Below are 23686 nucleotides of genomic sequence, written 5' to 3'. Positions count from 1 at the left end.
TTTGTATTTGCTCTATACCAATCCACATATTCCCTTGTCGGCTTCATTTCGTTGGGCGCCACCGGAAATTGTAGAACATAATGGGCACGGTCATTCCACATTTTACGGAACTCCTTTGCAAATTCCTTCCAATTTTGGGCATACCACTGGTGGCTGACTTTTTTAAGATGTCAAGGTTCCAAAGACATTGGGGGCCCTGGGATTTCTTGATGCATTCCGAATTGCAGTTTGACACGGTCACTTTGGTGCATCTCCACAGTGGTGAACCGCATTATAGTCGTTTTTGTTGTCCAAACAGCTGCATCTTCGGGGTTGGGTTGATGTTCCAATCCCAAATATGGCCTCCAAATAAACTGCAAAGAAAAAAGTAAATATGTTATTTATTGAGAATGCTTGATATTAATAAATCAGTTAGAAGATGAGTGATTTAGTGGTAATACATCTTGTGCTCGGAGACGATCCAAGAGTTGACGATAAAATATTATTTTATTTTTCGGGGTAAGACTGTAATTTAGTCCGGTTGTAATGAACCTAAACAGAAAAAGATAAATAATATTATTTACAAATATTTATAGAATAAATATACAAAATGAAATAACATCATAAATTTACCTAGTTGCGTAAGGGAAGGAGTAGACGTTAGGATTTTCTGGGGTTAGCCTCGGCAATCTCCACCACCCCCATGTTTGGAGCAAAAAAGCACATCCGGAAAATGTACAGTGGTCATTTTGTGCATTTTTACACAAAGAGCTATATAGGAAAGCCAATACAGCAGAACCCCAACTATACGTGCTTATTCTATCAATGTCCTCGAGCAAACTCAAGTACATAAAGTTTATGCTATTTCCCGTGCCTTCAGGAAATAGCAAGTTCCCAAACAATAACATAATGTAAACCCTTGTTTTTATGATTTTTTCTTGTTCGGACGAATCCTCAGTCAAATTTATAGAGTCGTGGTAGAATTGGAGGCTCGATGTTTAATACCCTGACCCCTTGCTTTTGCAGATCCCTCACCCTCGACCAGATCTACGCCCAACATTTGAACACATAGTTCGTTGGGCTGTTGAACATTTCCAGTCACAGGCTTACCATCTATTCGAAGACCCAAAAGCATGTACACGTCCTCTAGTGTGACGGTACATTCACCGATTGATAGGTGAAAAGTGTGTGTCTCTGGTCTCCAACGTTCACACAAAGCAAGAATAAATTTGACATCAATTGTGGCATTTACGACATGCATAACATGACCGAACCCTGCACGCTCTATGTAAGGTACGCACCATGGGTCTGGATAAGGCATAGGGTGTGAACGTTGACGAAATTTCTTGGGATCCTTTAAAAACAAACAATATAAACAATCATTGGATTGGACTTTTAAAAAATAAATTGTAAACATACGAAAGAGGCAATGTTCAAGAAAAACTTACGAAAGAGGCAATGTTTGCCCTAGTGCCTCTGTGTTCTTGGCCCATGGTAAGAAGAGACATGATTGCAATGTAGAACGAAGCTTCGTGGATGAGAAGTTTCGCCGGAGTTCTCTGAATAAAAGTGTTAGTGGTTGATGAAAACTTGCAAGAATGACCTTCTATTTATACCCGTTTTCAAATAGTATGAATATGCAAAAATGTGACACGTGTAAGGCATGTGTGGGAATCTTGCAGGCTAGGTGGATAGGTTGGCATGCATTGGTACAGATTAGGTTGCACTTGTCTTGTCTAGGGGAAGGCTTGGTGGAACCTGATGATGCAAAGATGTGACACGTGTAAGGCATGCGTGGGAATCTTGCAGGCTAGGTGGATAGGTTGGCATGCATTGGTACAGATTAGGTTGCACTTGTCTTGTCTAGGGGAAGGCTTGGTGGAACCTGATGATGCAAATATGTGACACGTGTAAGGCATGCGCGAGAATCTTGCAGACTAGGTGGTGAAGGCATTTGATGGATAGGCATGCGTGGGAATCTTGCAGACTAGGTGGTGAAGACATTTGATGGATAGGCATGCGTGGGAATCTTGCTTTGAATATTATTTTAGTACAACAGTTTTAGAAAGTTTAAATTGGTTTTTAATTCAATTTAGTTAATCAGGTTGTTTAAAATAAATAATTAAGCTTAAATAAGATTGAATATTATTTTAAACACATAATGGAAAAAAGAGATAGTTTAGCTTTTGAATAACATTGTATCCTGCTCCTCTAGCTCACAAGTTGTTAAGTAGATGTTTTATTTCATTCACTTGTTATGGCTTCCAATTTGTTTGAAGCGTGATATTCAGTATTGGAAGTTCGGGAAGTTTAACTTTTCGCTATGGAGTTATTCACTTTCAATTTGCACATGAAGACGAAGCTAATGTTGGTGCAAGCAAAGCTAAAGCCGAGACAACATATTTGAAAAGGCATGCGTGGAAATCTTGCAGGCTAGGTGGGTAGGTTAGCATGCATTGGTACAGAGTAGGTTGCACTTGTCTTGTCTAGGGGAAGGCTTGGTGTTAGTGTTGCATGCAAAGATGCGACACGTGTAAGGCATGCGCGGGAATCTTGTAGACTAGGTGGTGAAGGCATTTGATGGATAGGCATGCGTGAGGAAGGCTTGGTTAATGTGTGAGTATAAGTATTCACACAAATTTTCACAAAGGTATTCACAATATCTTCACATATATCTTAACAATATCTTCACATATATCTTCACAAAATCTTCACATATTATGGCATCCTCATCACAATACAAAATCAAAGCTCACGTGAATGGTGAGACTTATGAATGTGATATGTATGGCTTCCTATTTAGAAACACCGATTGCACTCGTTTTTGTCTAAATAGAGGAGCTGACTTCTCTTATCTGAAAAAAAAGATTGAGTCCAAACTTAAACAACCCGTGTCCCAAATTATTTATCAACAACCTTTTTTTCTGAAAATAACTCAGTCAGGTTTTATAAGTCATTCATTCAAAATGACATGGAGGCACAATACATGTTTCGTAACCATGAGTATTCTGGTTACGAATATATAGTGTTGTACATTGTGTTGGAACAATTTCAACCAACTCAGAATATTCAATCACAGGTTATTAATCATGTGGATGATGACGAACAAGATGTTGAACACCACGTTGAAGACGATGTGGTTGATGATGCAGAAGACGTGGTTGATGACTTGGTGAACCGTGATTCCGAAGACGAAGACCAAGTACAAATACTTATAGTGCAACGCTACTCACCGCATGCGCACTTCACAACCCTTAACTTGGGCGAGGATGAGCCCTCATCAGATATGTTCTACAACCCATATATGAGGTCTGATGAGGAGTTAGAGAAGGGTGACCAATTTCGGACCAAGGAAGAGTGTCTGTTAGCAATAAAAAACTGGCACTTGAAAAACTGTGTTGACTACGCTGTTAACAAATCAAACCCGGAAAGATACGTTATTTTATGCAAAAATCCAGAGTGTGGGTATAGGTTGATGGCATCGTACAAGAAGAAACATAATGCGTGGGTGATAGGGTCCATTTCTCAAGCTCACACTTGCGTCAACACAAACATGGCACAGGATCATCACAAACTTAGCCATGATATGATCTGTCATTCCATAATACCTCTTGTTGAGGCTGACCCGTCACTCAAGGTCAAAACTATTATCTCCCATTGTGTTGCTGTTTTCAAATATACACCGTCGTACAGAAAGGCTTGGTTAGCGAAAACCAAGGCAATTGAACTGGTATACGGTAATTGGGAGGAATCATACAAGCAACTTCCGCGCTACCTGGCTGCACTAAATTTGTATTCACCTGGGACGGTTTCTATAATGGAGACCTTGTCGGCACAATCCCCTGACGGAACTCGTCTAGAAGGTAATGGAATATTCCATAGACTTTTCTGGGCATTCCGTCCCTGCATCATCGGTTTCACATTCTGCGAACCGCTTATTCAGGTCGATGGAACTTGGTTGTATGGGAAGTACAAAGGATCGTTACTGATGGCGGTCGCACAAGATGGAAATTCAAATATTTTCCCAATAGCCTTTGCATTGGTAGAAGGAGAAATGGCTGCTGCTTGGAGTTTCTTCCTTAAGAATCTCCGAACGCACGTGACTCCACAAGCTGGCATCTATGTGATTTCTGACAGGCACGCTTCTATAGACAGTGCATACAATAATCCAGCAAATGGTTGGCATGACCCCCCGTCTACGCATGTCTACTGCATCAGGCATATTGCTCAAAATTTTATGCGGGAGTTCAAAGATAATTTCTTGAAGCAAAATTTGATAAACGCGGGGTATGCATTAAACCAACCTGGATTCCAATACTACCGCCGGGAAATAGTGTTGGCAAATTCTGATGCAGGGAGGTGGATCGATAATATTGACAGAGCCAAGTGGATTAGGTCATACGACGATGGGGTGAGGTGGGGCCACATGACAACAAATCTTGTGGAATCAATGAACGACATCTTTAAGGGCATACGTAACCTCCCGGTAACCGCTTTGGTGAGTGCGACCTATTTTAGGATGGCTACGTTGTTCGTAACAAGAGGCAAGCGCTGGCATGAAGTGTTACAAACGAGTCAAGTATATAGTGATGCCTGCATGAAGTTTATGAGGCAGGAATCTGCCAAAGCCAGCAGCCATCGGGTTACGGAATTCGACCGCCATGGCCACACTTTTAGTGTCAAGGAAACAATTGACCACAACCAGGGGCTGCCCAGACAAGAGTATAGGGTCCTAATACCAGACCGTTGGTGCGACTGTGGTCAATTTCAGGCCTATCGAATGCCTTGTTCCCATGTCATTGCAGCATGTTCATACAGCCACTTCGATGCATTGTCGCTAGTGTCTCCCATCTACAAAGTTGCAACATTGCTAAATGTATACGACAATCCCTTTCCGGTGGTAGCATTGGAGGCATATTGGCCAGAGTATGACGGGGAAATTGTTTGGCACAACGAATCGATGCAGCGGAATAAAAGTGGTCGCCCAAATAGCAGGCGCATTAGAACTGAAATGGACGTCGCAGAGAAAATGCAGAGGAAGTGTAGCATATGTAGACAACTAGGGCATAATAAGAACAAATGTCCATATCGTGGATCTAGTTCCACAACATAGTTTTCATACTCATAACTATGTGTACCAATGCTATTTATCAATAAAGTTTACTTTTCATTCCAAATAGAAGATGACACTGGAACAACAAACACAAACATCTAACATTACAACACCAATTACTAAAACAGGTACTAAAACAAGAACAAGTACTAGAACAATAACAAATACAACAACAACACAAACAACCATTAATATCTAGGAAATTACAACAGTCAACACTATGTCGTCTGATCCATGCATCATTTGGATGCAATCAATGTCGCTTTCAACTTCAACCCACGAACATACCGTTTCTCCAGTTTCAAATGAGATACTTCTTCTAAGTCTCTGAATCCTTCTGATGACTTCACCAGGTTCGTAATCTCCCTCTAACCAAGACATCAAGGACCTTTTTAGTTGGTCCAACGAACGGATGTTCCAAAATTTCATCTCCATTGGGGGTTTCACAGGCGAGAAAATAACATGCCCATCCCTTTTTAAGATTACTGGTTCAGGATCCGGGCGCCTTGATGATGTTCGCTGCCATGACGACGGTCTGGGGGATGCCATGAACTCAACTTGATAGAGAAAGTGATAGGAAATAGTGGTGAAGAAAATGTAAGGAAATAACACTTTATTTATAGGAAAAGATCTAGGTTGTACACCAATGTACCTAACCCTAATTAGAGCCGCACTTGATTAATTAGTCTTAGGGGGAATTAGGGTTTGAATTAGGTCATAACTACCAAACTCTAATTATAACCGATCAATAAACCCTAATTATAATTGATTAATTAACCCTAACATGATTAACCCTAATTCTCCCAAAAATTTATAAATAATATTAATTACTTATAAATTAAATTAATATATATATATATAAATTTTATATATATATATATATATATATATATATATATATATATATATATATATATATATTTATATATATTTATATATATATATATATATATATTATATATATATATATTTTATATTTTATATATATATATATATATATATATATATATATATATATATATATATTTATATATATATTTATATATTTATATATATATATATATATATATATATATATATATATATATATATATATATATATATATATATATATCTTGTGTATTTTACAAATATATACAAAATATTATTTATTTACATGTATATAAATTAAATTTTTTTCAAAAATTTATAAATAATATTAATTACTTATAAATTAAATTTATATATATATATATATATATATATATATATATATATATATATATATAATATATATATATATATATATATATATATATATATCTTGTAAATAACATTATTTATATATATGTATTAATATAAATTAATATAATTTATAATAAATATAAATTAATAAATTTAAAATAATTTAAAAAAGATTTAAAAAAAAATTAAAAAAAAAAATTAAAGGGTAGGCGCCACTCCTAGTGGCGACTTGCCCTACCCTTAAGGGTAGGCGCCTACTAGGGTGGCGCCCATGGCAAAAATAAGGCAAAAAATGCTATTTTTGTAATTTTTTTGAAAATGGGGGTATTTCTGGAAAAAAATTTAAAATTTGTATATTTAAAAAAAATTCTCTCATAATTCACTTTTCTCTTATGCTATTTGTTTTAGCCATCAATGCCATATATAGGTAGAACATGCTAACTGGCTCTCTAGCATTGGCTTATCTGAGACAAGCATTAACAACTTATCTATAATAAAGGGAAAAGAAAACGTCTTTTTTTTTATGAAAGAGAATTTCAATTATGACAAGCTTGAATAGGTTGAAGATCTGGTGGAGGTTGCATATGAAGTACCTTTGGTCTAGATAAATAAAGTTAAGAAAAAAGAAGAAACTATACATAGAGTATTAGCCACCAAATGTGCTATTATTTTACTTATTTGAGGTAGGAAAAAAATGATTGTGCAAATAGAATAACATAGTCTTTTTTTCTTTATTTACTTTAATCATGCAGTTTTGAGAGGAAGGAATGACTTCTGCTAATCCAAGATTTTGATCGAAAATTAATAAAATTAATCAACATTTGTTTTAGTAAAATTCCGAGTTCGAAATCTTTTGATCGGTTCATTCTTACTCTAACTTATTAGTTAATTAATTGTAAATTGATATAATTAATTATTTAATTAATCAATTATAAATTAATATAATTAATTATTAATAAATTATATTTTAATTAATTAATATTAAATACAAATTATTTATAAATTATTTAATTATATATTGTGTCTAATTGAATCGTGATTAATTGAATTATTCAATTAAGTCTAATAAAATTAATTATTTAAGTGATATATCGTTAAATAGTTAATATATTACCACCAAATTTAAACGATAATGAGAATGATCATCCTCTCATATTTAATATATTATAATTTGTATCTTCAACTTATTTAAATATATCAGGAATATCAAACTCAATTATATAATTATCATTGGCTCAATATAAATGGTCTATCATACTCCTCTCATAACCCAAAAGACAATTATATGTTTGTATGAAAAGGTAAGTCCAATTGTGCCTGCCGATTGAAATAACCTCGTAGTTTTAATATCATTTGTGTTTGTTCTGTGCAGCTTAACACTCTTTATAAAACATACTAAGATTTTTAAAATAGCAAAATTTATATCCATGTTTATAGTATCTTTTAGGTTTATTGTTAGAATTAATTCATTTTTAAAAATGTATTGATAAAGTTTGTTAGAGAGTATTTTAGTATTTTCTTTTAAGTCTCACTTGTATTTAAACAAGTGAATGGTATGAGCATTATTCATTTCTTTTGCAGACTCTAGCAGTGTGTGTGTCTAACATTTTTGTAACCATTTTAAGAGTAGTGGAAGTTTATTATTATTTTTTCTTCTCTCTCTTGTTTGTTTTGTTCATTTTTATCATCTTATGCACCAACAATTGGTATCTAGAGCTCCGGTTCAGATCCACAGGGAAACACCACAGGAAACACAAGTGAACCAGTGAGACGTTGTGTGTTTGATTTCTTTTCGGAGAATTCGTGTTGAATTTTTTATCATAATCGTAACATAATCACATATCTTGATTATGTGGGATTGAAAAACATTGTGTTTATGTGAGATTTGAGTGTATTACATAAGGTTGAAGATGAACGAAAACAAGCTAAGCACCAAGCTTCCAGTGTTCGATTGCAAGAAATTGAATCTTTGGATGATTCAGATGAGTGTGTTGTTTGGAACTCAAGATGTTCTTGATCTCATCAACGACGGTTACGTTCAGGTTGCACTTCCAGAAAATGCAACAGATGCGCAGAGAAATGCTCAGCATGATCTAAGAAAGAAGGATCAGAAGGCTTTGTTCTACATCCATCAGTGTGGATGTGAACGTGTTTGAGAAAATCGTTGATTCGACGACGGTGAAATTTGTGTGGGACACACTTATGTGGTGCTATGACGGTGATGCATTAGTGAAGAAGGTGAAGCTTCAGTCTCTACGTAAGCAGTATGAGAATCTCAGCATGAAGAACAATGAAAAGATATCTGACTACATTATAGTAATTCTGATCACAAATGAGATGAAGTCGTGTGGAGAAACTCTCTCTGAAGAAAGTATCATTGAGAAGATACTTAGATCTCTTACTCCTCAGTTTGATTACATCATTGTAACAATTGAACATTCTAAGGATCTGAGAACCATGATAATAGATGAGCCGCAAAATAGTCTAGAGGAGAAAGAGTTGCGTCTGACTGAAAGAACCTCTGAGAGAGAGGTAAAGCAGGCTCTAAAAACTTCTTTTGTCAAGAAAGACCAGAAACAGTCTTGGTCAGAAGCCAAGAAAAGATATGGTAGGTCTCAAAAGTCAGAAACCTCAACTTCTGGGAGTCATAAGGGAAAGGAGAAGTATGTCAATAGAAAAGTTCAATGTTACTGTTGTAAGAAGTTTGGCCACTTCGCTGCAGATTATTGGTCAAACAAGGAGAGAAGATCAGAAGGAGCGAATATAGCCAGAAGTTCGAAGGATGAACATGTGATATTAATGGCTTCTAATTCTGATAGTGTGTCTCTAGAAGACTGATGGTATATGGACATTGGTTGTTCAAACCATCATACTGGAAATAAGAAATTGCTGGTTGATTTTGACTCTGGGAAGAGGACCATGATCAGATGTGTTGACGATAAGTATCTAAATGCTAAAGGAATGGGGAATGTTAGAGTGATTCTGAATAATGGCAAATCTGCGTTAATTCAGAACGTCTAGTATGTTCCTGGCATGAAGAGCAACTTGATCAGTGTAGGTAAATTAATTGAAAATGGATTCTCAGTTATCATGAAGGATAATCTTTTGAAGTTGTATGATTGTAATCAAAAGCTGATTAGGGAGTCAGAACAGGGAAGGATTAGAACATTCAAGGTGAATGTTAAAACTGCAGACTCTAAATTAGCGCAACAAGTGTTGTGAAGGAAAGTGAGTTGTGGCACAAAAGATTTGGTCATTTGAACTTCAGAATCTTATGGCATATGAACTCAAAGAAAGTTGTACGTGGAATTCCTACAATTAAAAATCAGAAAAGTCATACAATGTGTGCATGAGAGGAAGCAACCAAGACTGCCATTTATATCAGAAGTAGCTCCAAGAGTAAAATATGCCTTGGAAGTAGTGCATTCTGATGTGTGTGGACCATTTCCAGAACCTTCACTAGGAGAGAATAAATACTTTGTGTCATTTGTGGATGAGTTCACAAGGATGACATGGGTATCCCTTATAAAGTTCAAACATGAGGTGTCTACTGAATTTAAGAAATTCAGAATCAAGGCTGAGACACAGAGTGGTCAGACTCTGAAGATTCTCAAAAGTGATGGTAGAGGTGAGTATAACTCTACAAAGTTCAAGAAGTTATATGAGGAGAATAGAATCGAGCATGAAGTGACTGCTCCATATACTCCGCAACATAATGGTCTTAGTGAAAGGAGAAACCGAACTTTGCTTGATATGGCGAGGAGCATGCTGAAGGAGAAGAAGTTTCCTAACACTTTGTGGGGAGAAGTTTTTGCCAATGCAGTATATGTGCTCAACATGTGTCCAACCAAGAAGCTGAAGGAAATTGTTCCTTTTGAGAGGTGGACTAGAGATAAGCAAAGTGTGAGTCATTTCAGAGTATTTGGTTATGTCTGTTATAAACACGTTCCAGATGCTACCTGAAAGAAGTTGGATGATAGAAGCAAGGTAATGTTACTGGTGGAGTATCACAGTATAGGTGCTTATAAGCTTTATTGTCCATTCACTAATAAGGTTGAACTCAGCAGAGATGTTATTGTGAAAGAGTCAGAAGTATTGGATTAGAGAAAGTCTCAATCCAACTCCGGTGCAGAGTTAACTTCTGAAGATATTGATTTTGATTCTGAAGATCAGTCAGAGCCTAAAAATGATTATGAGAATGAGTCAAAATCAGAAGGCAAGATTGATTTTGAGGAAGAATCTGATTCTGATCCAGATTCTGATGGTGATTCAGATTCTGGTGGTAGTCCAGATTCTGGGAATATTTCAGATTCTTAAGGTGGTCATGCTTATGAAGTTGGTACTTCTAGAGTTCCAGTATCTGATATTGTTCCAAAATCAGAAGGTTCTGAACAAGTTTAGAGGCCACAAATAATCAAAAACATTCCGAGAAGGTTTGTAGAGTTTGACATCTGCAAGATACTTAAGTAGATTCTGAAGGGGAAGTTATTTAGTGTTCCAGGTTAGTAGACTTTGAACTTGTGAGTACGGAAGAAGCTCTCAAGAAGAAAGTCTGGCTGAAGTCCAGGAAACAAGAACTTGATGTCATGGAGAGAAACAAGACTTGGAAGCTGATAGAACTTCCAAAGAACAAGAAAGCCAACGTGAGATGGGTTTATAAGGTGAAGCTAAAGCCAGGTGGATCAATTGGCAAACACAAAGTAAGATTAGTTATGAGAGGTTTTCTATAGAAATTTGGGTTAGATTACTTTAAAGTGTTTGCGCTTGTAGCAAGACATGAAACAATCAGGATGGTGATTACAATCGCTGCTAACAAGAATTGGTCTCTGATGCATTTAGACTTGAAATATGCATTTTTGAACGGTCCATTAGAAGAAGAGGTTTATGTGTCACAACCTCCTGGATTTGAGAAAAATAATCAGGAAGGGATCAGATTACACAAAATTTTGTATGGACAGAAGCAAGCCCTAGAGCTTGGAATCTGAAAATAGATTCATTTTTCAAGAAGCATGGGATTTTAGAAATGTGAGATGGAGTATGGTGTCTATGTTCAGCATACTTTTGAAGGCAATATGATTTTGGTGTATCTGTATGTTGATGACCTATTGCTAACAGGAAGTTATGAACATGAGATAGTTAAGTTCAAGAAGGAGCTGATGAATGAGTTTGAGGTGACTGATCTAGGAAATATGGTTTATTTTCTAGGGATGGAGATTATGTACTCTGAAGAAAGACATAATTTTACATTAGCTGGCATATGAACTTGAGCTTCTGAAGAGGTTTGAGCTGCTGAATTGTAAAGTTGTTATCACACCTGCTGATAGAAACCAGAAATTGGATTCTGATGGTGATGATGTAGATGCGATAACGTTCAAGTAGTTGGTAGGGTCTCTGAGGTATTTGTGTAATACCATATGCAGTTGGAATGGTGAGTAGGTATATAAAGGGAACTCTGAAGTATGGAGTTTTATTTCCTTCTAGTACTGAAACTAACTCAAAACTTCTGAGTTACTCAAATTTTGATTAGTGTGGAGACAGAGTTGACAAAAGAAGTACTTCTGGGTACTTATTTAAGTTTTTAGGAAGTCATATTTCTTTGTGTTCCAAGAAGCAATCAGTTGTTGTTTTGTCAACCTGTGAAGCAGAATATATGACAGGTGGTGTGACTGCATGTCAAGTTGTGTGGCTTCTGAGTTTACTGCAGGATTCGAAGATCAAAGTAAACAAGCCTCTGAAGATGATGATTGATAACAAGTTTACAATCAATCTTGTCAAGAACTCAGTGCTGCATTGGAGAAGCAAACATATTGGGACTAAGTATCACTTTCTGAGAAATCAGGTTCTGAATGAAGTGCTAGAAGTTGTGCACTATAGCACCCAAAAGTAGTTGGCAGATGTTCTGACGAAGATGATCAAGACTGACTAATTTTTCCGCTCAAGGGATGGAATTGATGTTGTTAGTTTTGATTAAGCTGAATATGAATTAAGGGGTGATGTTGGAATTAATTTATTTTCAAAATTTTGTTGACAATTTTTTTAGAGGGTATTTTAGTATTTTCTTTTAAGTCTCACTTGTATTTAAGCAAGTGAGTGGTGTGAGCATTATTCATTTCTTTTGCAATCTGTAGGATTATGTGTGTTTAGCATTTTTGTAATCATGTTAAGAATAATGGAAGTTTGTTATTATTCTTTTTTCTCTCTCTTATTTGTTTTGTTCATCTTTATTACCTTATGCACCAATATTTATCAATTTGCATGCTCCTTAAATTTCATTAAAAAAATTATTACATATTAAATGAAATATTCCGTTTTTTTTATTTTTGGCATTAGCTTTTGCAATGAATTAAAAGACAAGTAGTAGTATTGTTTCTACTTTCAACGTTGATACTATACAATACAATAAACATAAATAATGGTAGCATGTGAAACGAAAAATTATAGAAATCTCAAAAGAAAGTAAAACTCTTCCTTCTCAACACGCATAGGGCATTTAAAAATCACATTAAAACTAAGATCATAATTGTATTGTTTAAACACAGTTCAAATAGTAAATGCAAGAAGGTTAACATGCAGAAAATTTTGTTTGAATCTGAAATTTTCTATTTATACACGCTTAAAATGAGAAAGTCTAACGATTAGATAAATTGGAAAAAGAATTAGTGTAACACAAACTCTAAAACCCTAACACGCAATGTCACTGTACATATTGAGGTTGCAAAATTTTCAAATGTCACACGATTCCCTAAAAAAATAGTGATAGGAAAAGAAAATTAATTAATTAGAGAAAAATTATGATGTACTGGGAATTATTTTTACACTATCCACCAATGAGAATCATGTATCTCTTTTAAATTATGTATTAAATTTTAAATTATGTATATGATTTGCCACTTTAAAATACTTTAATTGGATGCATATGTAATATTTGTTTACATTGACAATGCATTATCATTAAATTTAATTAATTAATCTCGATAATATATAATTTTTTTGTCTTATAACGAATGATCCATTTAAAATAAAAGAGTGTCTCAAAATGAATGATTCATTTCAATTTTTAATCTATTTTTTTTCAATTTTACCCTTTAACTAATACTCTCTTTGTTCCACAATGAATGATCCAATTGACAATTTCACATAGATTAAAAAAAGAGAATAATTAAAAGAGAAAAAATGATATTGGTAATAGTTACGGAATAAAATTAGAAAAGATGCATTGGAAATTGAAATGAATCATTCATTTTGAGACATTCTTTTATTCCAAATTGATCATTCATTATGGGACGGAGGAAGTATTATTTTTATCATTCTCAATACATGATAAAATTACCTTAGTAAAAATATCATTCTCTCTCTTTTAATTGTTCTTTTTACTTAATCCATGTGAAATGATCAACTGGATCACTCATTGTGGGACGAAAGGAGTACTATTATTAAGAAAAAATCACCAAACATCGTTAATGATGTAGGCATGAAATATGTTTTTATAAGCATTAAGCAATATGGTTTATGGCTTTATATGGCCTTGACTAGAGCGGTAAAATGAGTCGGGACGGACCATCCCGATTCAATCCGGTGGACCAAAACATATAAGTTAAAATGGGTCGCTTTGATTATCTAATGGACTATTAAAAATGAAAAAAAAATAATGCACCATTCATGTTTCTTAGTTATCATGCGTAATTATTTAAATGTTTTCAGATTCTGGAGATGCATCTTCAGACGCACTAAATTCTGAATGAACGTTGATATTCTAGAGATGCATCTCCGTAACAATTTAAGCATATTATACATCACACTCATAAGCCATTATACACGTGATTTGGACTGGAGATGCATCTTCGTGCATTTTCTAGAGATACATCTCTGTAACGTATCATAACAGAACTTTTCATGTTATGTTGTGTTTACTTGTATTTAGATGCGGATTTAAACCATATCATATAATCGAAAATCGAAAATAGACGTACATAAATTCAAATGGTCCAAAAATACCTTTTATATATATAAAAGACCAATAAATGTCAAAAATATCATACAACTGGTACCAATAAAGTAAGATGATGTCAAAATAAAATATAGACTATAGTACAACTATTATATACTAATATACTATTATGCATGTGACTACCTCTCCTCTACCTCCTCTTCTCTTCTACCTCATAGGTCATCAATCCCCCCTTCCTTCAGCGCTATCTCTGATACATTTAGGCCCCACGTGCCTCCGTCATAATGGCATCTAGGACATATCTCACATCATACCGACCAGAAAAGATACCTCTGTCAATGCATGTTTGCGAAATCTCCATAATGCAATGACATTTAGGCAAGACATTCTCAACATGATCTAATTGTGTCTGCTTCTCCTCTAGTATCTCATAATGAGCTAGCCTAGGTGGCTCTTCTGGAGCAGCATGCACCATGTACGGATGTGACACCCTGAAGAACCATCTGATATACCCTTAGATGTAGCTCAAGTCGTTCACGGCTATGATACTCTGTGTTTCCTCCGGTACCAAATGACTCTCAAAATTATCAAACATGTCATCTATATGTCTATGTGTCAAAGTAGGAGGAGCATAGACAATAGGGTGTTTGGGAATGGTCTCAGTGTATTCAAACTACCGCATGACGCGCTCAGACAGATGAAGAGCAGTAAGATACGATCCGCAGGCCAACCATCTAGAGTATATCACTATCTCGTCAAATGATCGCGTCTGAAGGTGATCGATATAGCGTTGAAGTGCATGTCCTCGACAACCAAACAATCAAGATACACTCTGAAAGACTCAATCGCCTGGTTCCCTCTAAGCGGGGGGAAAGTAGTGGCATACATCATATCCTCAGTGTAAGTGTTAACACTCGCCCAGTCGGAGATGCACGGGAAGTGATGGAGGATCCAAGCTTGAAAGGAAAAGTTAAGAACACATGAATTATCAGTAATGGATTTGCAAAGACAAAATTAAAATGATAAATAAACATTAAAAGACCAATAATTATTACTGTTAGTAGTGTGACGTTGTTTGTGACATGTTTCGTCTTCCACATACAATCGTCTCTTAACTTCGAGTACAGGTAGATCAAACAAGCGTCCCTTAGTTGTACTCATGGATCCGCTTGAAATCCAGGAAGTACCGTAGGTAGACGACATTTATATAAGTGACACTCTTGTCCACAAGAATGGCAATGCCAACCAAATATAGCATGTATGCTCTCATAGCATGCGCTCTGTAGAGCTCCACTTGTTCGTCATCCCCTGTAGCCTGATGTGTTGTATATATATATATATATATATATCGTCTTCAGGTATTCAAACATAGCATGAGCACCCATAGTCATATCCAACCTGTCATTTACTTCCTCTGGGTCAGCCCTCAAATAGTCTACCATCATCACGAGTGTCTCGTCTCTAGTAATCCTCTCATGATCTAGGAGTCTTCCCTTTATCGGAAGATGTAGCAAACATGAGACATCATCGAGTGTAATAGGCATCTCTCCAGCGGGAGATAAAATGACGAGGTCTCCAAGTGTCATCTCTCCACGAATGCATTAAGCATCTCGTGATTGACCATAGTATAACCAGTCATGCAAAAGTTCTTCAGGCCAGATAAGGACAAAACTGTCTAAAATCAATCCTCATTTGGCTGAGACAAACCAATAATATTCTGCATGTGGTTAATAAACTTATGTGGATCACGCTCCTAAAAAAAGTAATAATCAATGTTAGAAATTTGTCACTTAAAATTAACGTAAGTAAAAAGTAATGAGTCAAACTATTGATACCTCTTCGTGTCATATATGTTTTCCAGTATGGTATGGGTATAGAGGTAGCAATGACAAATAAACAGGACCTCCTCCAAATTCCTCTGGCTCAGCATCCGCAACAGTTCACCCTCCGGAGGTGGCACTGAATCAGTAGCATCAGCAGTAAGAGGTGGCACGAACTCATAAGCATCTACAGTAGGAGATGACACTAGTGAATCGGGTATCTCAGGCGGCTAAATAGGGGAAGCCTAGCACCTGCGGAAGGATGGAGGGAGTGATGCATCAGATGGTGAATCTCATCTCCTACGGGAAGAAGAAGATGGAGTGGCATGAGGAAAAGTACAAATCCTAGAAGAAGATGGAGTGGCATGAGGAAAAGCACAAGCCCTAGAAGTAGATGGCCATGTGTGACCAGAGGGACCAGGAGCCTCTGGGGCCTGCTGACTCTTCTTCTGTCTGACTAATGTGTGATAAGCAACCCTCATGTGACTCGGTCTATCGTGTCTATCAGCCATTATGCTTGTAAGTTCAAGTGAAGCAGAGAATTAGTGCATGCAAACAACACCAGAAGGAAGAAAATAAAAAATAATAATATTGAGAAAATTTTAAAGATTAATCTTCGAAATTTGAGAAACTAAAACGTTGGGAAATTCTGGAGATGTGTGCCGAAATTTTCTGCAACTCAAAAGTTGCATCAATGGCGTGAATGTACCCTATACAATCCCAAAAAAACATGTTTTTATCATCCTTTTCATCCAACAAATGTTTAATACACTATGGCTAAACTATCTTAAATGTTATTTCTACTCATTTCTAACCTTGATCATCGATTTCTACTCATTTACACAAAAACTCAAAATTTTATCATAAACTCAAAATTTACAAGAGATTGATGTTTCTGATGTTACAGATATTAATTGAAGTTCCCTTGAGCCTTGATTGAGTTTTGATTTGGTGTAGAGAAAAAGTTGATAGAGTCTGAAGTTGAGTTTGAGTGAAATGAGGAAGGAGAAGGGTCTAGCGAGATTTAACCTCTATAATATTTCGGAGATGCATCTTAAAATATTTTAACATTAACTGAGTTTTTGGTGCGTCCGGAGATGCATCTCCGAAATCTAGACATTTATGTATTTTCGCGTGGTGGTTAAGAAATTTATGAAATGCATTAAAAAAAACTCTCTTAAAAATGAGTCTGATACAATTTCTAAAGGGACATGCGGCCGGATGGGCCGGCTTAACCCGTATTTCAATATTATAATTATAATTTTATAAAAACAAAAATGGTACCTAATATAAGGAGAATAACTATAAATTTATTTAAGTGAAATCTCAAATATTCATCAAATATATATATATATACATGTTTTTCACTAGGTCAACTTCATTGAAAATTGAATCAATTAGTGGATGAAACAAATCTTGATATTAAAACCTTATTATAAATCGTATAAATAAGAATTTCAAAGATGTTCAGAAAAATCGTGAATTTAATGTTGATTAATCGTATAAACATATACTCTATGTGCAAGTTATCTATTAATCATTACACCACAAATGAACATCAGCATTGTGATCCAAGTAGTCCGATAGCAGAAACCTCAGCAAGTAGCCTCGGCATCTTGGGCAAACTCAACTTATAATTTGAGTTGAACTCAACTTAACTTTACTAAATCAGTTTGTAATCATACTTTTGGCTCATCATTCTCACCAATGAAATAAATGAGAGTTTCAACCAACACAATTACAGCAAATCATTGGAGAAAAAAATCATTTGCTATATACATACATGTAATAGATTTCTTTAATATGGTAAACTCAATTACAGCGTCAACAGAGTGTAGCATTTGTTTTTGGTATGGAAATAACAACTCTTCAAAGTATACAGCTGCTATTAACTCAAAACTATATTCCCTTTGTGGAAAACATGAATGCTTCTATACTTAAAAAGCATCATACAAAAAAATGAAGAAAAAAGGCCAAAAAAAATGTAGTAGGAATATGGTAATCATACGAAAGAAATTGAAAAAGACGACCCTCATATACATGAATCGTAACGACGTTTCTTCTTTGGTGTCGAATGTACCTGTGCTTTGATCCCATATGTTTTAAGCTGATAATTTTCAAATGCCTCTGAAATTTTTTCCACCTATAGGATTGTTCAAATCACAAGGTTAGTAAACTTTGCCTGAATGAGTAAAAAGACAACAAGATTTAAATTTGGATTGAATTTAATTCCACTGACCAGTTCTGGCTTTTTCGAGTATACTCTTACAATCATATCTTGATAAGATGCAGGCAACAAGTGGCTTATTCGCTCATCGGGAATTGTAAATTTCTCATCACTTTCATAATCCTGAATAGATTATTGAATGAGTAAATGAAATATAGCAAGTAGCAGATAAAAAATAATTACACTTTCCCTCTCAAGAAATTGTAGTTTCTATTGAAGGATTTCTTGTCTAACTCATCCAGATACACAGAAGCGTTTTATATTAATAATGAAGTGCCATTAATTTTCACATATTGCGGACCTATCTAACACAAATGTACTAGTTATATAAAATCAAAGAACAATCATGAACAACCGAAAAATGCACGCACCGAGACATAATCACCTAATAAACAGCCTAATACAATATAGACAGCAAGCAGCAAGAGTAAAATATAAGAAGCTTCTAAATAAGAAATCTACATAAAAAATGTAATAATAGGTTCACTGTGGTACCTTGAAAAAGTGGATGCTGCCACCAAAACATGCACCAGAAGAGAGAAGGAAATAATACATTAGTATATGATATTAGGAAGTTAAAACATATTATAATTTTCATTGAATACCTTTCTAGAGGATTGTGCTTTCCGCGAGTCAAATCAATTTTGACATTACTTACAGCTACATCCTCCTCTTTCAACATAACTCCACCATTTTTCTGTCAAATGATGTTACATAAAAAACAACATAAAATTCCCTGTTGAACCCTGGGAAAAATCAAAAGCATGCACAGATGAGAAGGATTAAAAAGAATAAAGACCTGGGAACAAACTATATCCTGTGGAGTGACTTTCTTAACATTATCCATTATATCCCTTGGAACAGCATACTCGTTACAAAACTGCATGACGAAACAGAAACTTCCTCAGCTTCAGCAACCCTAAACAATATATGTTGAGTACATCAGAAAAACATGACAGAAAAGTAACTGGTAAAAACATGCCTGGTACAGATTCCTCCTTCGAATGCGCAGAATCAACTCTCTAGCTTCCTTCAGTTCTTCCAATGGAGAAGTCTCGATGGTTTTGATTATTGAATCATCTAGCTGCATTTTTTAAAAGTAATATATATTTATGATTCAATAAGGCGATGTAAAAATGTTTTTGATGCATCTGTATATGAAAGAAACCCTCATAACCTTCCAGTATTCAGCTGGATCTTGAATGGTATCTGAAATCTGCAAAAAATCATTTGCTTGCACAAGTGCATCAACCACCATAAGCTCCATTGCCTGAAAACGTCAAGATGAGATTATAAACAATTAAAACCATGAAGTTTATGAATGCATCAACAAACGAAATTAACTACCTAAAAAATTAACTACTACATACCTTTACTTTTGGATGAGTATAAACTGTTCTATACAGATCAGCCCGAGTGGCAAACAACTTGTGGATTGTAAGATCTAGAATATTACAAAGGCAAACACAAGCATAATTAGAAATATGCAAATGAAAAAGCATGAAAAATATTTGAGACATAACAATACTAACAGTCCTTCGCACGATAACAAATCTCATCATCCAAAACCCGCATGGTCTCCATTAACCTGTAAGGATAATACAATTTAAGAGACACATAACCTATGTATATTACATAAACTTCAAATCTATTGCTAAGAAAAATTATCCAAACACTACTAAAAAAAGTTGTTTTGAAGAAATTCATATAACCTCTGAAACTCAAAGTTGCATCCAAGACCACAAGCTCGACAATCACGGGCAATATAATCAAATCTGCATGCAAATCAACAGTTTCCACAGAGAATTAGTACAATGTAGCATAACTCTGATGAACAGACATCTGAAGAATACATAAAAGAGAGAATAGAAAGAAAAAAAATTGTAAACCAGATTCAACAGTTAAATTTTATGTTCTTACTTGTCAACATCGATTCCATTTCGTCCATTTGCTACAATATCATACAGGAAACTTTTCTCACTTGAGCTCTTAATAACCAACAAAAAGAAAACAAGTATATCAAAATGAGAGAAAAAAATAGATGTTAGAAATAAATGCCAACAATAAGAGTAAACCAAACTCATAAAATATGTCTCTAGAGAATAGACAAATTAAATTTAAAAATAAAAATCTTACCCTAGGAAGAGAAAATTCGGAGCTTGCCAATATCATCTCCTGCCAAGTAACGCATCATGCTTATTATGCAGAATATAATTCAGACACGAGTAAAAGCTCTTTGAACATAGTATATCCACACTAACATGGGGAATGTACATGGGAAAACAGTTTCTTTCTAGACAGCCTTCTATAGAATAGAGAACTGCCATGGCTGTCAGCATCATTTTTCGTTCATCAAATTTTATGTATCTTTCAAAATGTGTCCAATACTTCTAAACTTCAAAAGAATGGTGTCTCAAGGTCTAGTTTTACCAAGAACTCGGTCTCTCATATTTACAACTTAATCAACTAATTAACCTAAGATATCATGCTTATGATGCTTAAGAAGTAACATTCAGAAAGTCAAAAAACTAGACATAAATAGGTAAAAAGCAATTGAAATAGTAACATTACCTTGACTCTTGTTAACATCTGAGATTCAATATCAATATTGTGTTCCTCAACTATATAATCAACCATTTTCACTGACATTTGTTCATGCGACCTACGAAGTACAAAATATGCAACATTGTATAGTGTATAATGACCACAAAATTGTATAAATAACCATATATAACATAATAGCCTTTTTTCAGGACATAGAAACACAGGAAAAACTTCTTGCTACAACAATACAGGGAAAATGTAGATTAAAATGACAAGAGTACCAATGGGAACCGCTGTTAACTTGGGGAAGAAACTCCCGTTCAAACAAGTGACTGAATGGCCCGTGTCCTACATCATGCAATAGTCCTAAAAAAATGATGACAATGTCAGAAGTAATTTTAAAAAATGGAAATAAAATCATGATTAGTTATTGAGAAAAATATATTTACCGGCAAGTTTCACCGTTTGCATATCAAATTTATCAATACCAAGCTCCATGCCCTGCAAAATCACAGTCATGTATGAGATGCTTTCATCGAAAAGACCTTATTGTACCTTAAAAGGGTAAAAATATATATATATATACTTGATAACTGTTAAGCTTTTCAACAGATTGACCAGCAATCCAATACACTCCAAGAGAATGCTCAAATCTGGAATGAACAGCACCCGGATACACCAAGTGTGTGAAACCTGAAAACATAAAACAATATGATCTATTGGAAAAATCATACAACTGAAAATTCAAAAATCCGATATCAAGAATTACATACACTGAACATAGATACACACACAGACGATTTTACATTATGTAATAATAATTGCCCCCAAAATTAAACAAAAACACAATTTTATAAAATTGCATACAATACTAAACTTGTTATACACAACACAGTTTCAGAAAATTGCATTACAAAAATCACAATGCAAAATGCTAAAAAAGTTGTAATTGTGCAGGTGCATTTGTATTCCTTAGCAGCTTCAAAATCACTTCCTAATTAAAATATTTGATCAATGTATAAACAACTCACCGAGTTGTTTCAACTCACGAAGCCTGAAAACAAAAACAAAAAATTAAAAAAATTAAAAACAAAAAAAAAATTATCAATAAAGAAACAGAACAACATTGTGGATATAACAAATTTTAATACAATTTAAAAAATTTAAAATTAAAAAATAAAAAGGTTTCAATCTTGCCTCTGAAACTGTTCAGTGTCAATGAACTTCAAACTCAGCTGCAAAAAACAAAACAAAAAAATAATCATAAAATTAAAAAAAATAATAATAAAAAAAATGAAATTGAATCAACATTGTAACATGGTGAAGACTTAATTTCTAGTAATTAAATTCAACACACACGCACAAAAACAAAAAATTGAAAAAAAATTGAAAAAAAAAATGAATTGATGAAAAAATTACAGAATCAATGAAGATGTTGCCGTGGACGTTGTCATGAACGTGTTTGTCTCGAGAGGAAACGACGTCGTAACGCGGTGGAATTGAAACGGCGTCGTTGCAATACGCGCCCATTTCTGTTGCTTCTGAAAATGCTATCAGAGAGAACTGAATGTACACTCAATCCAGATTCTGTTTCTTCTTCTTTGTGTAGTAATAATATTAATTAAAAAAATTCTCTTATTATAAGCTCGGAATTTAAAAATATAATTTTAGCGGTATTTTTTGTTTTTCATTTTTTTTTGGTATATACTATTTCATTTAGAATTTAGAAAATGCTAACAAATATAGCATAAACTAATAATGATAAAATAAACAATAAGTTAAATTATAAGTAGATACTTTTTACATGAATTTTATACAGTATCAATATATTTTTATGTTTATAAAAAAATTAATTATTTGTTTTTCTTGAATTTTTTTATTGAATTAATTTTTAGCTTTTGATTAAGAAAAAGGATCTTGTGAAAGAGAGAAGACCTAAAATTTAAGAAACTTTTTGGAATAACCAAAAGAATAGTTATCTTATTTTAAATTTAGATCTATATCAAAAAAAATTGAAATGATTGACTTTTTTTTAGTAAACCACAAGTATATTAAATAAAAATGAAATAGTTTCGTTAATTAATCTCATTTGATAGTTGTATACGGACATCATATGCAGAACACGAATTCGAATCCGCGATTTCTCATTTGTTTATATTTAAAGGATAAATTCCAATCATTAAGCTATTTGACAAAAAAAAAAGGAAAGAGATTACAAAATATTTATGGGCAAAAACCTGACTTAGTCACACCACATCAAAAAGTAGTAAATAATACAAATAGATTACAACTACAACCTTACTGGTCTAAAAGAAAGAAGTAAAAACACACAACACAAGCATTATGCAACGTGTTGAGAAGCAAGTGTCCGTTATAAGTCTCACATTGTTTAGAAAATTGAAAGTTAAGCATTTTATAAGTGAGAGGACATATACACTTATCACCTTAAGGTTTTTGATGAATATATGGTGTCTCTCTCATTTGTTTGGGTGAATCTTTGACCTTTAGGTGAACTTTTGACCCGATATGAATGTTTCTCCCTCATGATAACTCATCAGTGATATCAAAGTCGTGGTTCAAGTAAGGGATCGAGTCCTTGTGTTGAAAGTCTTTCTAACATGGTGGTCAGGCGGCGTGTCTCGTTGTAGTGCCTATACGAGTAAGGGTGTCTCTCAATGGTGGTATAAGTGTGTGGATGAAAGACCTTTTGCTTGAGAGGGAGCATAGTGAATGGACTCACACTTGAGGGAAAGATTGTTGGGAAACAGGTGTGAGTTGTGTTGAGAAACAAGTGTGAGTTCTAAGTTCCACCTTGCTTGGAAAAATGGAGG

General features: G+C 34.5%; 1 protein-coding gene across 1 annotated transcript; it reads right to left on the bottom strand.

Annotated features, from left to right (window-relative positions):
- Window positions 1-17835: 17835 nt before the first annotated feature.
- On the bottom strand, window positions 17836-22475 carry LOC127119783 (uncharacterized). The gene is made up of 19 exons (XM_051050106.1): window positions 22275-22475; window positions 22053-22090; window positions 21887-21909; window positions 21442-21548; window positions 21305-21356; window positions 21137-21221; window positions 20883-20973; window positions 20448-20486; window positions 20232-20299; window positions 20024-20086; window positions 19844-19899; window positions 19682-19755; window positions 19489-19581; window positions 19294-19395; window positions 19111-19191; window positions 18917-19008; window positions 18807-18822; window positions 18324-18434; window positions 17836-18227 (listed from the first exon to the last, which is right to left on the bottom strand). Exons 1-19 carry the CDS (start codon window positions 22383-22385, stop codon window positions 18117-18119), a joined length of 1413 nt encoding a protein of 470 aa, XP_050906063.1. The 5' UTR covers window positions 22386-22475; the 3' UTR covers window positions 17836-18116.
- Window positions 22476-23686: the final 1211 nt, after the last annotated feature.

This window comes from Lathyrus oleraceus, chromosome 1 (genome assembly GCF_024323335.1).
Source record: "Lathyrus oleraceus cultivar Zhongwan6 chromosome 1, CAAS_Psat_ZW6_1.0, whole genome shotgun sequence".
In the NCBI taxonomy this organism is placed as follows: Eukaryota; Viridiplantae; Streptophyta; class Magnoliopsida; order Fabales; family Fabaceae; genus Lathyrus; species Lathyrus oleraceus.
This window is presented reverse-complemented; position numbering and strand designations above follow the sequence as displayed.

Bases quoted from the DNA above. Each gene is read 5' to 3' on its own strand.
- LOC127119783 (XM_051050106.1), bottom strand. From the start codon at position 22,385: ATGGGCGCGTATTGCAACGACGCCGTTTCAATTCCACCGCGTTACGAC. The intron at 21,549-21,886 runs GTGAGTTGTTTA...TTATGTTTTCAG, and splicing joins TCGTGAGTTGAAACAACTCG to GTTTCACACACTTGGTGTAT. The intron at 19,009-19,110 runs GTCTTTATTCTT...ATCATTTGACAG, and splicing joins AGGATATAGTTTGTTCCCAG to AAAAATGGTGGAGTTATGTT.